The 13,528-nt window shown below is 37.0% G+C and overlaps 1 protein-coding gene across 1 annotated transcript; it reads right to left on the bottom strand.

Annotated features, from left to right (window-relative positions):
- Positions 1–9,828: 9,828 nt before the first annotated feature.
- On the bottom strand, positions 9,829–11,593 carry LOC131154359 (xyloglucan galactosyltransferase KATAMARI1 homolog). The gene has a single exon (XM_058107073.1). The coding sequence runs from the start codon at positions 11,441–11,443 to the stop codon at positions 9,986–9,988; it is 1,458 nt and encodes a 485-aa protein (XP_057963056.1). The 5' UTR covers positions 11,444–11,593; the 3' UTR covers positions 9,829–9,985.
- Positions 11,594–13,528: the final 1,935 nt, after the last annotated feature.

Genomic DNA, 13,528 nt, shown 5'->3' with positions numbered 1-13,528 from the left:
TGCATGCGATTTTATACGTCTAAATTCCATGCATTACACGAAAGTTGGTTATATGGCTCGTCCACTCCATGCATGATTCACATGCATGTTGGTAATTAAGGAAAGGTGTAACGACCCGAAAAATTTTAATGATTGAGTAATTAGGAAAATGATAGATGGAATGAATAAATAAGGAATAAAGGGAAAAGGGGGAAATTTTGGAAGAAGGAACAGTAGACCTCGTCTACCCACTCTTATCCTTATCTTATCTCAACCTATACTATGGTAATCATCAACCATCAAAGTATGTAGAACCTAGCAAACCTAGGCTCTGATACCACCTATAACGCCCCGACTCACCACGTGGGGTCCGAGATGCTACTTTAGTAATATCTGTATTTTTGATACCATAATCATTATAGAAAAGTAGCGAAAATAATTTAAACATTCTCCAAAATATTACCAGAGTTCTAGACTACCATTATTCCCAAGGTTCTCCAAGCATTTAATATTACAACCCAAAAATAAAAGACAACAACCAACTTTGTCCATACAAACCACATACATAAATTAAACAACTAAGCTCAGTCCTTTAGCTTGCTAAGTACGATCCCTAACACCTCCTGAAAATTCAAATGATCATTGGGGTGAGACACTTCTCAATAAGACGGATTAAGTTAATATCAAGGTGTGGCCAACATGAGTGTTGGAGTGTCCAGCCTATTGAATCTAGGTCGTCCGTTCTTCCTCAGATCCAACGGCTACTGCTGTGTTTTTATTTATTATGGGGGCAATGATGTAATTTGCCTTTCTTAGAATTATAAATACAATGAAAAGAACAGCAGAGGCGAGGGTCTTAATTCTGCTAGGCAACTTCAGAACAGGGGGGGTTTATCCATCTTCTGTTGGCAACTTCAGAACCGGGAGGAGGCGTTTTCTTTTCCTTCACAGCCGCGAGAGCCTTCCATAGCCGAGAGAAAGCACCTGTAGCCGAGGGTTTCTTCAGCCGCGCAGGAGAGCGAGCGTCGCGTGAGAGAAGGAGACAGCAGGAGGGCGTTCGGCGTTGGGGGGATCTCCAACCTCCAGCGGAGGTTTACGTGTAGGTAAAGGAAGGTAATGCATAGATCTATTTCTTGGGAGGGTTCTCTTTTAGGGAAATCAGGGAGAAGGATAGGAAGAAGCCTAGGGTTCTTCGCAGGTGCGAAGAGGGGCTTTCTTGGGTCGTTCTTAGGCTAATTTCTAGAGGAGATTGGTAAGCCAGGAAAGGGTAAATTTGTGTATGTATATTTATTTCCACCGATTTAATGTAGTGTCTCTGGAGGTGAATTTCTACCATGGATGTAGGCCAATTTTTGGGCCTAACCACGTAAATGTGTTCTTGTGATTGTGTGATTGGCATGTTTATATTTTTCTGGATTTATTGAGGCTTTTCTGAATATTGGATTGGTGAACATATATTTTTCTTGATCAGACTTAGCACACACACGCACGTCAAAATAAACAGGTTTAAGTTTAGGTGTGATTGTGGTTTATGCTTGGACAAAATCAGATTGTTATTGTGGTTTGTTTGGAATTAATTAAAATCTGAAAATAGAATTAGCAATCAGCTGAATTACACAGAACAAGTGGTATCAGAGCCTGGCTATGTGATGGGGACCGCTAGGTTTGAAATGGAAAAATTCACTAGGAAAAATGACTTTATGGAGCATTAAGATGCGTGCCATCTTGGTACAATAGAGGCTTGAGGAGGCTCTTCTTAGAGAAAAGAAAGGGGCTTCCACTTCACAATAGGGGAAACCAAGTTTTCCCTCCACCGATAAAGTGAAGCCCGAAATCCTCCAAAAGGCACATAGTGCCATTATCTTGTCCTTAGGAGACAAAGTGCTTAGGGAAGTTGCCAATGAGGATACGACAGCTGGAGTGTGGTCAAAGCTAGAAAGTTTGTACATGACAAAAATCCCTAGCAAATAGACTCCGTAAGAAGACTAGACTCTACACCTTTAGAATGACCCCTAGAATATCGATTGATGAACATTTAGATGAATTTAATAAAATTCTTTTGGATCTTGCTAATATTGATATTAGTATAGATGAAGAAGACCAGAAAATTATTTTATTGAGTTCTCTTGACTCCAAATATGTAAATATTAAAGAAACTATGATGTATGGGAGAGAGAGGCTGACTTTAGAAGATATGCAGGAAATTTTGCACTCTAGGGAATTGCACACTAAGTTTGAGTCTAAATCAAGGTCAGTGGAAGGGTTAAATGTGAGAGGTAGGTCTGGAAAGAGGAACAAGAAAGGAAAAGACAAGAGGTCTAGATCAAAGTCTAAGAGCAAAGCACTAAAGTGTTTTGCATGTCACAAAGAAGGACATTTTAAGAGGGACTGCCCTGAGAGGAAAAATGGTGCAAATGCCACCACTTCTGAATCAAAGGGTAAGATAGCTGTAGTTTTAGATGGGTATGATAGTGCGGAAGTGTTGAACGTCTCTGATAGAGATTCAGGAAAAGAATGGATATTAGATTCAGGATGTTCCTTCCACATGTGTCCATTGAAAAACTGGTTTGAGTTCTTTACATGCTTAGAAGGAGGTCATGTTATCCTAGGAAACATTAAGTCATGTAAAATACATGGTATTGGGCATGATGGGATTAAAAGAGTACTAAGAGATGTGAGATACATACCTGAGTTGAAGAGAAACTTGATTTCTCTGGGTAGCTTAGATAAGACAAGGTACACGTTTAAGTCTGAAGGAGGTAGCCTAAGAGTATGTAGAGGTTCACTGGTAGTGATGAAAGGGGTGCTAAAGAATGGGCTGTACACCTTGGTAGGAAAGACAGTAATTGGTGAGGCTTCACCTATTAATCACAGGGTAGAAAATCAGGTTTTCTTGTGGCATAAGAGGCTAAGACATGTTAGCCAGCAGGGTCTAAAGGAGCTGGAGAAACAGGGGCTCCTTGGAGATAGGAAACTTGAGGAATTGTCATTCTGTGAGGAGTGTGTCATAGGTAAGTCTACTAGGGTTAGTTTTAAGAAGTCCACTCACACCACGAAACAAACTCTTGATTAGATACATTCAGATTTGTGGGGGCCTACCATGGTTAGTTCTAATGGTGGTTCAAGGTATTTTTTGTCACTTATAGATGACTTTTCTAGGAAAGTATGAGTTTATATTCTAAAACATAAAAGTGTACTTTTGAAAAGTTTAGAGAATGGAAAACCTTAGTTGAAAATCAAGTTGGCAAAAAAGTTAAAACACTGAGAACAGACAATGGATTAGAATACTTGTCAAATGAATTTTCTGAATTTTGTAAAGCTGAGGGCATAGCTAGACATAGGACTATTAGGGATACTCCCCAATAGAATGGATTAGCTGAAAGGATGAATAAGACTATTTTGGAAAGGGTAAGATGCATGTTAGCCACTTCAGATCTGCCCAAGACCTTTTGGGCAGAGGCGGTGACCACTGCTGTATACCTTATTAATAGGTGTCCTTCCACATCTTTAAATTATAAAACCCCTCAAGAAATCTGGTCGGGTAAGCCTGTTGATTATCAGGGTTTAATAGTTTTTGGGTGTGTAGTCTATGCCCATATTAGAACTGATAAATTAGAGTCTAGGGCTGTTAAATGCATTTTTATGGGATACCCAGAGGGGGTTAAAGTCTATAAGCTCTGGGTTGTAGAACCTGGAAAACAAAAACGTATTATTAGCCGGGATATAGTTTTTTAGTGAAACTAAAATGGGGGGAAAACTAGAAAATTCTGATAAAAGTGTTAGGCACTCTGATACTAGTGACCTGTAGCTTGAGGTGGAGCAACCCTCCACTTCTCATAGCCATTTAGAAATAGATGCTGCTGATTTTGTGGAGCAAAACTCAGAAACAGAAACCTCTGAATTAAGTAAAACTTACCTTCTAGCACGGGATAGGGAGAGGAGGGTCATAAGACCTCCTCAAAGGTATGGGGAAACTGATATGACAACTTTTGTTCTTTCTGTTGCTAAAACATAAATTAAGGTGGAGCCTAAGACTTTTAGAGAGGTCATAGATAGTAAAGAGGCTGAAAAATGGATTCTTACAATGCAAGAAGAAATGGAGTCTCTAAATAAGAATAAGATATGGGTGATGGTACCTAGACTGGAAAAACAGAAACTCATAGGATCCAAGTGGATCTTTAAGAGGAAAGAGGGAATCCCTGGAGTTGAACCACCTAAGTATAAAGCTAGCTTAGTGACTAAGGGATTTACACAAAGGGAAGAGGTAGACTATAATGAAATATTTTCCCCTGTTGTGAGGCATAGTTCAATTAGAATTCTATTATCTTTTGTTGCTGTACATGACTTGCATTTGGAACAACTTGATGTTAAACCTGCTTTCTTGCATGGTACTTTAGAAGAAACAGTTTATATGCAACCTCCTGAGGGCTTTGATACGGAAATGAATAAAAATCATGTATGTTTATTAAAGATATCTTTATATGGGTTGAAACAATCACCTAGACAATGGTATAAACGATTTGATTCTTACATGATTCAAAATGATTTTTGTAGAAGCAATTATGATGGCTATGTTTATTTTAAATCATGTGATAAATGTCATATATATTTGCTATTATATGTTGATGACATGTTGGTTGCTTGTGGAGACATGGATATGTTACATCAAGTTAAGTGCATGCTTAAATCTGAATTTGAAATGAAAGACTTAGGACCTGTTAAAAGAATACTTGGAATGGAAATAATTAGAGAAAGGAATAAAAAGCTTCTCTACTTGTCTCAAAAGTCTTATATTTCAAAAATATTAAAAAGATTTGGAAGGAGTCATGTTAAATCTACTTCTATTCCTATTGCACAACATGTTAAATTGTCTAGAAAATAGTGTCCTGAAATTGAAAATGAGTCACTGTTTATGAATAGAATACCTTATGCTAGTATGGTTGGTAGTGTAATGTATGCTATGGTATGTTCTAAACCTGATCTATCTTATGCTGTAAGTCAAGTGAATAGATTTATGAGCAAACATGGAAAACCACATTGGCATGCTTTGAAACAAATTTTTCAATACTTGTCTAGAACAAAACAACAAGGATTAATATTTGGTAAAAAGGATATGCATTGTGAAATAGGATTAAAAGGATATGTAGATTTCGACTATGCTGGAAATCAAGATACCAGGAAGTCTTTGTCTAGTATGGTCTTTTGTTTTTTAGGTAGTGCTATTAGTTGGAAATCTCACATGCAGTCGGTGGTAGCCTTGTCTACCACAGAGGCTGAATATATTGCCATGACTGAAGCCTTTAAGGAGGCTATATGGATAAAAGGACTATGCCTAGAGTTAGGAATGTGTAGTGGAACCGTTACAATTTATTATGACAATCAAAGCACTATTCATTTGGCTAGGAATCATGTTTATCATGATAGGTCCAAACATATAGATGTTAGGCTGCATTTTGTGACAGAAGTTATTTCTAGTGGAGAAATAGAAGTAAGAAAAATTCCAACGAAGGATAATCCTTTGGATATGATGACTAAAGTAGAACCTAAATCCAAGTTTGAACATTGTTTGAACTTGGTTAACCTTGGAATTTTCTAGTGTTTGTTTTGCAGGAACCACCATAGGAGATGCTAAGGAGGTGCAAGGGTCACAAACTTGCCAAGGTGGAGAATTGTTGGAGAGTCAAGTTTGTTGGATCCAAGCCATCCGTTCTTCCTCAGATCCAATGGCTGCTGCTGTGTTTTTATTTATTATGGGGGAAATGATGTAATTTACCTCTCTTAGAATTGTAAATAGAATGAAAACAACAGTAGAGGAGGGGGTTTTAATTTTGCTAGGCAACTTCAAAACATGGGGGTTTATCCATCTTCTGTTGGCAGCTTTAGAACCGGGAGGAGGCGTTTTCTTTTTCTTCACAGCCACGAGAGCCTTCCATAGCCGAGAGAAAGCACGTGCAGTCGAGGGTTTCTTCAGCCGCACGGGAGAGCGAGGGTCGTGCGAGAGAAGGAGACAGCAAGAGGGCGTTTAGCATTGGGGGGGGGGATCTCCAACCTCCAGTGGAGGTTCACGTGCAAGTAGAGGAAGGTAATGCACAAATCTATTTCTTGGGAGGGTTCTCTTTTAGGGAAATCAGGGAGAAGGATAGGAAGAAGCCTAGGGTTCTTTGCAGGTGTGAAGAGGGGCTTTCTTGGGTCGTTCTTGGGCTGATTTCCAGAGGAGATTGGTAAGCCAAGAAAGGGTAAATCTGTGTATGTATATTTATTTCCACCGATTTAATATATTGTCTCTGGAGGTGAGTTTTTACCGTGGATATAGACCAATTTTTGGGCCGAACCACGTAAATGTGTTCTTGTGATTGTGTGATTAGCATGTTTATATTTTGCTGGATTTATTGAGACTTTGCTGAATATTGGATTGGTGAACATATATTTTTCTTGATCAAGCTTAGCACACACACACGAATCAAAATAAATAGGTTTAAGTTTAGGTGTGATTGTGGTTGATGCTTGGACAAAATCATATTGTTATCGTGGTTTGTTTGGAATTAATTAAAATCTGAAATAGAATTAGCAATCAGCTGAATTACACACAACAATGAGTTTTAGTAGCATAAGAAAATATTCATTTCTCCATTTAATTCAAAATAGTATTTTTAGAATTGTACTCATACCTATACAATTGAAAATACACTTTTATTCCCACAGTATAAACCAGTTCAAATAATAGATAACACTATTTACATAAATTCACATATATGCGTAGAAGACACCCCTGGGACAAACGACATGATTAACCCTATGACGAGTTGTGCGGCTCGAAGGCTGGTCTTAGCATGGATGATCAGCCCAAACAAAGTCAAAGTAACCATCTGCAAGTACGTTTGTAGGCATCTACAAGCTTTGTTGCAGGTTCGATTGCCTTACCACGTCCTGATCCGAACCGCAGGGAAGGTACAACAACTCTTCACAGGCTAACCGACTGAAACCCCCTACACTTCCACTACAGTGTGGTTGCACCTGGCCAAATAATTCACTAGCAATGGTACCGTGCTCACAATACAACCGGTCCTCAGGGTTCTTAAACCATATCATAAAATTTAAGTAATAAAATCGTAACCTAGTTTCATTTCATAAGACAATCAAAATAATTAACTATTTTCACAAACTCATTCATTCCTCAGTATAAAATCGGCGTATCAAAACCCTCGGTATTAAATCGGCATATCAAACCCTCGATATTAAACCGGCATATCAAATCCTCGGTATTAAACCGACATATCATTTTCCACATTTCTTGAAAACAGTTCGAAACCATAACTTTCCACGTTTCAATAAGAAACCAACAATTTCATTTAAACCAAAGCATCAATCTCATGCCACACTTATTTGAGTAATACACCATAATATAACAAATAGTCTAGAAAAGTATAATTTACTAAAAAGAAGGATATAATCATTTCTAGGTTTTAATTTAACTCAAGTATATGATTTTTAAGAAAATGGAGATGACTACCCTACTCCGGTTGAATTTTCTTAGATACGTAACCATCAAAATCGGCATTTTCATAAACATGATTCACCCAAAATCCCACATAGTTTTCCTATGACAAAACACTTCAGTTTAATCGGTTCAGATTCAATAAAAACCTGACTTAACTTAATCCCCTTACCTATTCTTGAAAAATAAGCCGATTATGTTCCAGAAACAAAAACCCTAGCTTTCTAAACCCATCGCCGAAAGTGAACCGGCAAGCCGAGAGATGAGGGGGAGACGATTGGAGTGTGAGGATGGGCTCCGAGTGATCTGAGAGAGAGAGAGAGAGAGAGAGAGAGAGAGTCATGTGATAGAGTGAGAGTAGAGAGAGAGAGAGTCCCAAAAACTAACTTAGAGAGAGAAGGAATAATAAGTTATGAAAATAAAACCTTGTTTAGCCCTTATGTAACTCAGCTCGCAGGAAAATCGTCAACGGTTTGGCCATTTGCCAAACCAAAAATGCTCTCGGTAGTTTGCCTATAGGAAAACCATCAACGATTTTTCTGGGTTCCGTGAAACCATTGACGGTTTGGTCCTGTTCCAAACTGACTTCCCTATTTTCTTTTGTTTTTCCTTATTTCTCTTTTCTTTTATTTATTTTCTTATATTTTCTTGGTTCGGGTTACTACAATCATGGTGTGATAATTGTAAAGTAGACAATAAAAAATCTTATTTATCCATGCCAGAGCAAGGAAGAACATCTTTTTCCCACCTTCAATTTGTTACACTACATGATAATATACCATTTATTAGTTTTGAAGAACATATTTCCATTACTTGAATTATCATCAATAAGAAATCTAATTAGTGAGAAACCAACCTTCACAATTTGCCACCAAGAATGCACCAACGCAAATTCAAATTAGTATAGGTTTCTTATGGTCATTTTGTTTTCAAGGTTAATTTCGATGACTAGAAGATCGAAGGAACAAAGGTTGCACCTCTTCAGCTGAATGAAGTGGAAATGTGATTGGAGTTCTTAAGGAATTGCTCCAATCTACCATAGGAATGATCTCATTTTCCAAACTCAAGATTCTCCGTCTCTAGATTATGATGTTCCCTTCCATTCTCCCATTAAGAATGAGCTTGTTTTCCAAGTGTTATGATTCTTTCTTTGTAGAGCATGATGTTTCCCTTCATTATCCAACTAGGACAAAGCTTATTTTATGAGTCTTAAGATTCTACATCTCCAAATTAAGGGGCACACCAATTGTTAGTCATCGCGCCTTAAGGGAGAAATAATAATATTAGTTTTTAAATCCTTCCCAGGGTGTGGGTTGGAACTTTAATATTTCTCCCTGCTTTGGTATTGAATTCCATCTTATATAACTAACTTAATAAAATCCAGAATACGAAAAAAATAAAAAAAAAAATAGTAAGAAAGAGCTAATTCTCTGCCTTTTAATTCGTTTTGGCTTAGTCGCTTTTTGTTGGGGTTCTAGAGGAACCACTTCAAAGGAGGTGGAATAAGTAGGAAGGATAGACAGAAATAGGTTGGCAACTGTAAATTCTTTGTCTTCCAATTCATTAGCTTACCCCTACTGCTGCCAACAAGATTGTTGCAAGGACTTCCACGAATGGTCAACTTTAGTGCCTCCAATCTTAAGAGAAAAAAAAAAGAAAAGACAACACAACCATTCCACTTGGAAAGATATTCTTCAAGACTAACAAATTGCCACTAAGAATGCTCCTGTTGCTAATTCAAAGAGGTTGCTCCCTTTTAACAAAGAGATGCACTAGATAGCTTGCACTATAATGGACTGTTGTTTTACCTTTTTTAGCATGCATATATGTGAAAAATCATGTGTAAATTGGCACGGGCGATGTCAACATTGGACTCAAATGACCAAATTTTGATTGCAAATGACCATGTAAATAAAGAAGAACCAAACCTTTGATAATTTTATTTATAAAGCAAAGTCGTCACTTTAGTTTAGCCATTTTGATTTAAGATTACTGTTATGAATAGAGAAGATAGAACTTTAAATTTTTTTTTGAATAAGGTTCAAAAGTTTAGCACCATAAAACATGTTTCTTTCACAATTTCACAACCAAAACAAAAAATGAAAAATAGAACTAATATCAAACAATAGGAAGAGCCACAGAGAAAGCGAGAGAATAAGAAAAGAGAGCAGTTTAGCTTACGCGGTTTGAGCAAGGTTCTTATAGCTGGGTCAGTCGGTGGACCGGTCGCTCGTTGCTCACCAGATTTTTAACGATGGAGAAGAAACTTAGTTTTCTGCCCTGCACGGCACACCGAAGAAATAAACGATTTCTAATTTCAAATACGATTTCTGCTGTAACAATCAGAACAACAATGAACCAACCTGCTGATGTATCCTCAAATTTCATTTCATACAATAATTTCTCCAAAAAAAGAGAGAGCAAGTATAACGTAAACAAGAAGCTGCCAATGTTAGTGCTAAAAAACATTTTGTTAACCCCAGAAAACCAAGATCAAGATCAAAATCAAAATCAAAATCTAATTCCAGTTTGCTGTTCTTCCTCCCTCCTAATCCTATCCACTCTCTGAAGAACCCCTTTAACTGCTATGTCAAATGCATCTTTAAATGTCTTCAATGGACACATCGGATCTGCATACACAACCCCTGGAATCAACCTTATCACCTCCTCCCTCATCCCCAACACTTCCTCCTCAGAAATTCCTCCCAATACATCCTCGATCTTAACTTCCCTCTCTCTTACACTCCTCGCCGGTATAAACACCGAGTAGCTGGTATAGTTCCGGGGCAGATGCCATAAGTACTGTGCATAGGCAGAACCCCTGTCGAAGAAGACCGGAATACACCCGCCCAAAATACAATCGAAAGTCGACCTCCTAGTGTACGAATCCCCCGGCGGCTGCAGACAAAATCTCGATTTCTGAAACATTCTCATCACATTAGCCGGATCGTCGCACTTCTTTGAACTCGGATCACAATCCAGAAACTTGCATTTTTCCCCTGAAGCTCGGCACTGGTCTATGATATCCCCCCGAATCGAATCAGACATTTCCGGGCGCGAGGCTCCGGCGAACGAGTACAAGTACTCCCTTCTCTGCATCCTCATTCTTTCCTGCCACTGGAACACCTCGCCGTCGCTTGATGGATGGAAGTACGTCGGGTACGGTATCCCGATGTCGCCGCCGGCGGCGGTGCTCGACTCAATTCCCAAAATCGTCATGTTCTTGGCTTCAGGCATGAACATAAACTTGTTACCCCAATCAGACTCGCTGCTAGTTTTTCTTCTGAAATCCCAACAAATTCTCCCGGTGATTAAGAAATGGTCTCTGCCCCACATGCGCTTCCACTCTGGCTTTTGGGTGAGCCAGCGGAGGAGGCGAATGGGAGCAGAGTCTCTAACGGAGGTGTTGAAGTCCCAGAGGTAGCGACCCACATCGAGGCCGGCGTAGAATGGGACGAAAATGGCGGAGGCGGCAGAGGAATCGTTGGTCAAGCACTGGTATTGCTTCATCCGGCGATGGAAAATGACTTCCAACATGAATTGGCTGGTCAAGAACCAGCCATCGTCCTGGAAAACCCCTTGGGAATTGAGGATCTTAGGACCAAAACCCAAGTTGGATATGTACGGGCACATGTCGAAATATTTGATGAGGGAGTGACAGTTCCTGAGGATGTCTTGGTTGAATTGGGGAGGAAGGTTGTGAACATAAATGTATCTACCGGAGCATGAATCCGAACCAGACTCCGGAATGAGCATAGAATTGGCTCGGTTGGCTAACCAGGCCACCCCAATATTCTTGCCGCCTCCATTATTAAAGGTACAAACATAGGAGTAGAGAAATAGAAAGAAGGAGAGAGACGAGAGGAAGAGAGCCAACCGGGAGCCATTTTGAGAGCAGGACATGGGCATGAATGAGAGTGCAGCAGCCCCTTTCTTCCTTCCGTTTACATTTGCAGGCGGGTAAAACATTTTCTTCGGAGTTCAGAATGCTTGTAATCGTAACGAAGAAGAGGGCAGCATCACATATGGCATGTTGATTGCCAATTAAATGAATAGTTAAATGTAAAGCTTGAACTTTTACTCTTTTCTCTTTTTTGGGTTTTGTTCCAAGCTTTCATTTCTTTCAAACAAAACATTATGTTTGACCGAACCGACCAATAATTGTCCAACTGTTTGCCTTTAATTGATTGGCTACATTTGGGGTGCAATTTGGCAGTTTTTTTATTTGACAGAAAGCCTTTTATGTGCTTCATTTTAGTGAACAAAATAAGTGGGTAATTTTTCATAATTGATTAGTTGAGTGGGTTGCTAGTAACTCAAATGAGAGAGAGAGAGAGAGAATTAGTGGTTTCAAGAGGTGATCAAAAACAAGAAAAGGAAAAATAAATTGGTAGATTTGGTAGTTTTGATTTTTTTTATATTACTTCTTAAATTATTATTTTACTGTTTCATTTTATTTTAAGTGCACTATAGACATAAGTAGAAGAGAAGAATTTCTGTTTTTTTTTTTTTTTAATTAATAGGAGGTTCAAATTGGAGGCAACTCATCTCCAATCCCTTAATTTTTCAGCACCCCTTTTAAGGTTCGAATATAAAAGTTTGACACAAAAAATCAATAAATTTTAACCATTAAAATGACAAGATAGAGATAAATAGATGATTAGTTGTAAGTTAGTATTTATAAAAGCAATATAAATATAATATGCATTTAGTAATGTTATAATGAAAGAAATGTTGCTTTTACTATTATCAAAGTAAAACTATATTATATTTCACAAACAATTTGAACAGATGCAACCTTCTATAAATTATATCTTTTTCAATTCTGGATTCTATTTTTTGTAGAGATAGAATTCCAGAAAATTTATTCAGATTACTATAAGAGTGTTTGCGATCAATTTTCGTTTGTGTATAATGGAAACTGTTATCAGATCATATTTTAGGCTTTATTGTATTTTAAAAACGTATTTACTGACCTAATACACATCAATCTGATCGGACAAATAACGTTTTAAGGAAAACGACATTGTAACGTACCTTGAAGCAAATTTCTGTTAGGTGAACTTTAGGTTTTTAAGAATTTTTTAGAATAATGAATCATAAACTATAAAAATTAAAAGGGAATTAGTTAATGCTTATTAGAAATTAAAGATCACCAAATATTTAAAATGCTGAAATAGTATTAATTGCAATCTATAAAATTATTCAAATTGCTCACCCTATACCTTAATTATTAAAAAAATAACATTGTGCTGACATATATGATGATGTCAACTATTGCTTAAAATATTTAAATGCGTTGATATTGCTGTTTTATTTTCTAAAGCTAATTATAATATAGGTTCAAAAGTCATCAACATATCATCACTTTATTAAATAATGAAGAAAATGCATTTTATTCACAATATTATAATAAAAATGAAAATGCTTAAATATAATGATTTAGTAAAATAACATTTTAGTTATTTTTTTCTAGTTGTTGATACCGGCAAGATCTAGCCAAATGATGTCGGCTGGTTGTGCATATTGTTTTTTTTTTTTTGTTTTTTTACCCCACGTAACTCTTCCTCAGCCAAGCTCCGAGTTTTGTTAAGGAAATCGATGAAGGCTGATTTATGTAAGCATTTTCATTTTTATTATAATATTGTAAATTTACATTATTTTATATTTTATTATTAATTATATATTTAATCATTATTTGATTAAAGGACAAAAATGAGTATATGTTCAATCAAAATTTTAATCTCTTTTAGTTTTAATAATATGGAATGGTTTCAACTTTTAATTTTTTGTTTTCAATTCTAATTATTGAAATGAAATAAATTGTAATTTAGTGAATAATAGGATTTAGCCAATAGTTCAATACATCACTTAACATAGATGGAATTTTCATAAATCTAAAATTAAATTATCTTTCTAAATTATTTATGTAAATTTGGAATATGTAGAAGTAAGTTGTAAAACATTCAAATTATTAGATTAATTCATTAAAACATGTATTCTAAAATATGTTGAAGTAAGTTGTAAGTAAATCATTCAAATTTCATCACTTCA

This window comes from Malania oleifera, chromosome 4 (genome assembly GCF_029873635.1).
Source record: "Malania oleifera isolate guangnan ecotype guangnan chromosome 4, ASM2987363v1, whole genome shotgun sequence".
Classification (NCBI taxonomy): Eukaryota; Viridiplantae; Streptophyta; class Magnoliopsida; order Santalales; family Ximeniaceae; genus Malania; species Malania oleifera.
The sequence above is the reverse complement of the archived record's forward strand: the minus strand, read 5'-3'. Positions and strand labels throughout refer to the sequence as shown.

What these genes read in the sequence shown, in the direction of transcription:
- LOC131154359 (XM_058107073.1), bottom strand. Translation starts at nt 11,443, where the DNA reads ATGTTTTACCCGCCTGCAAATGTAAACGGAAGGAAGAAAGGGGCTGCT.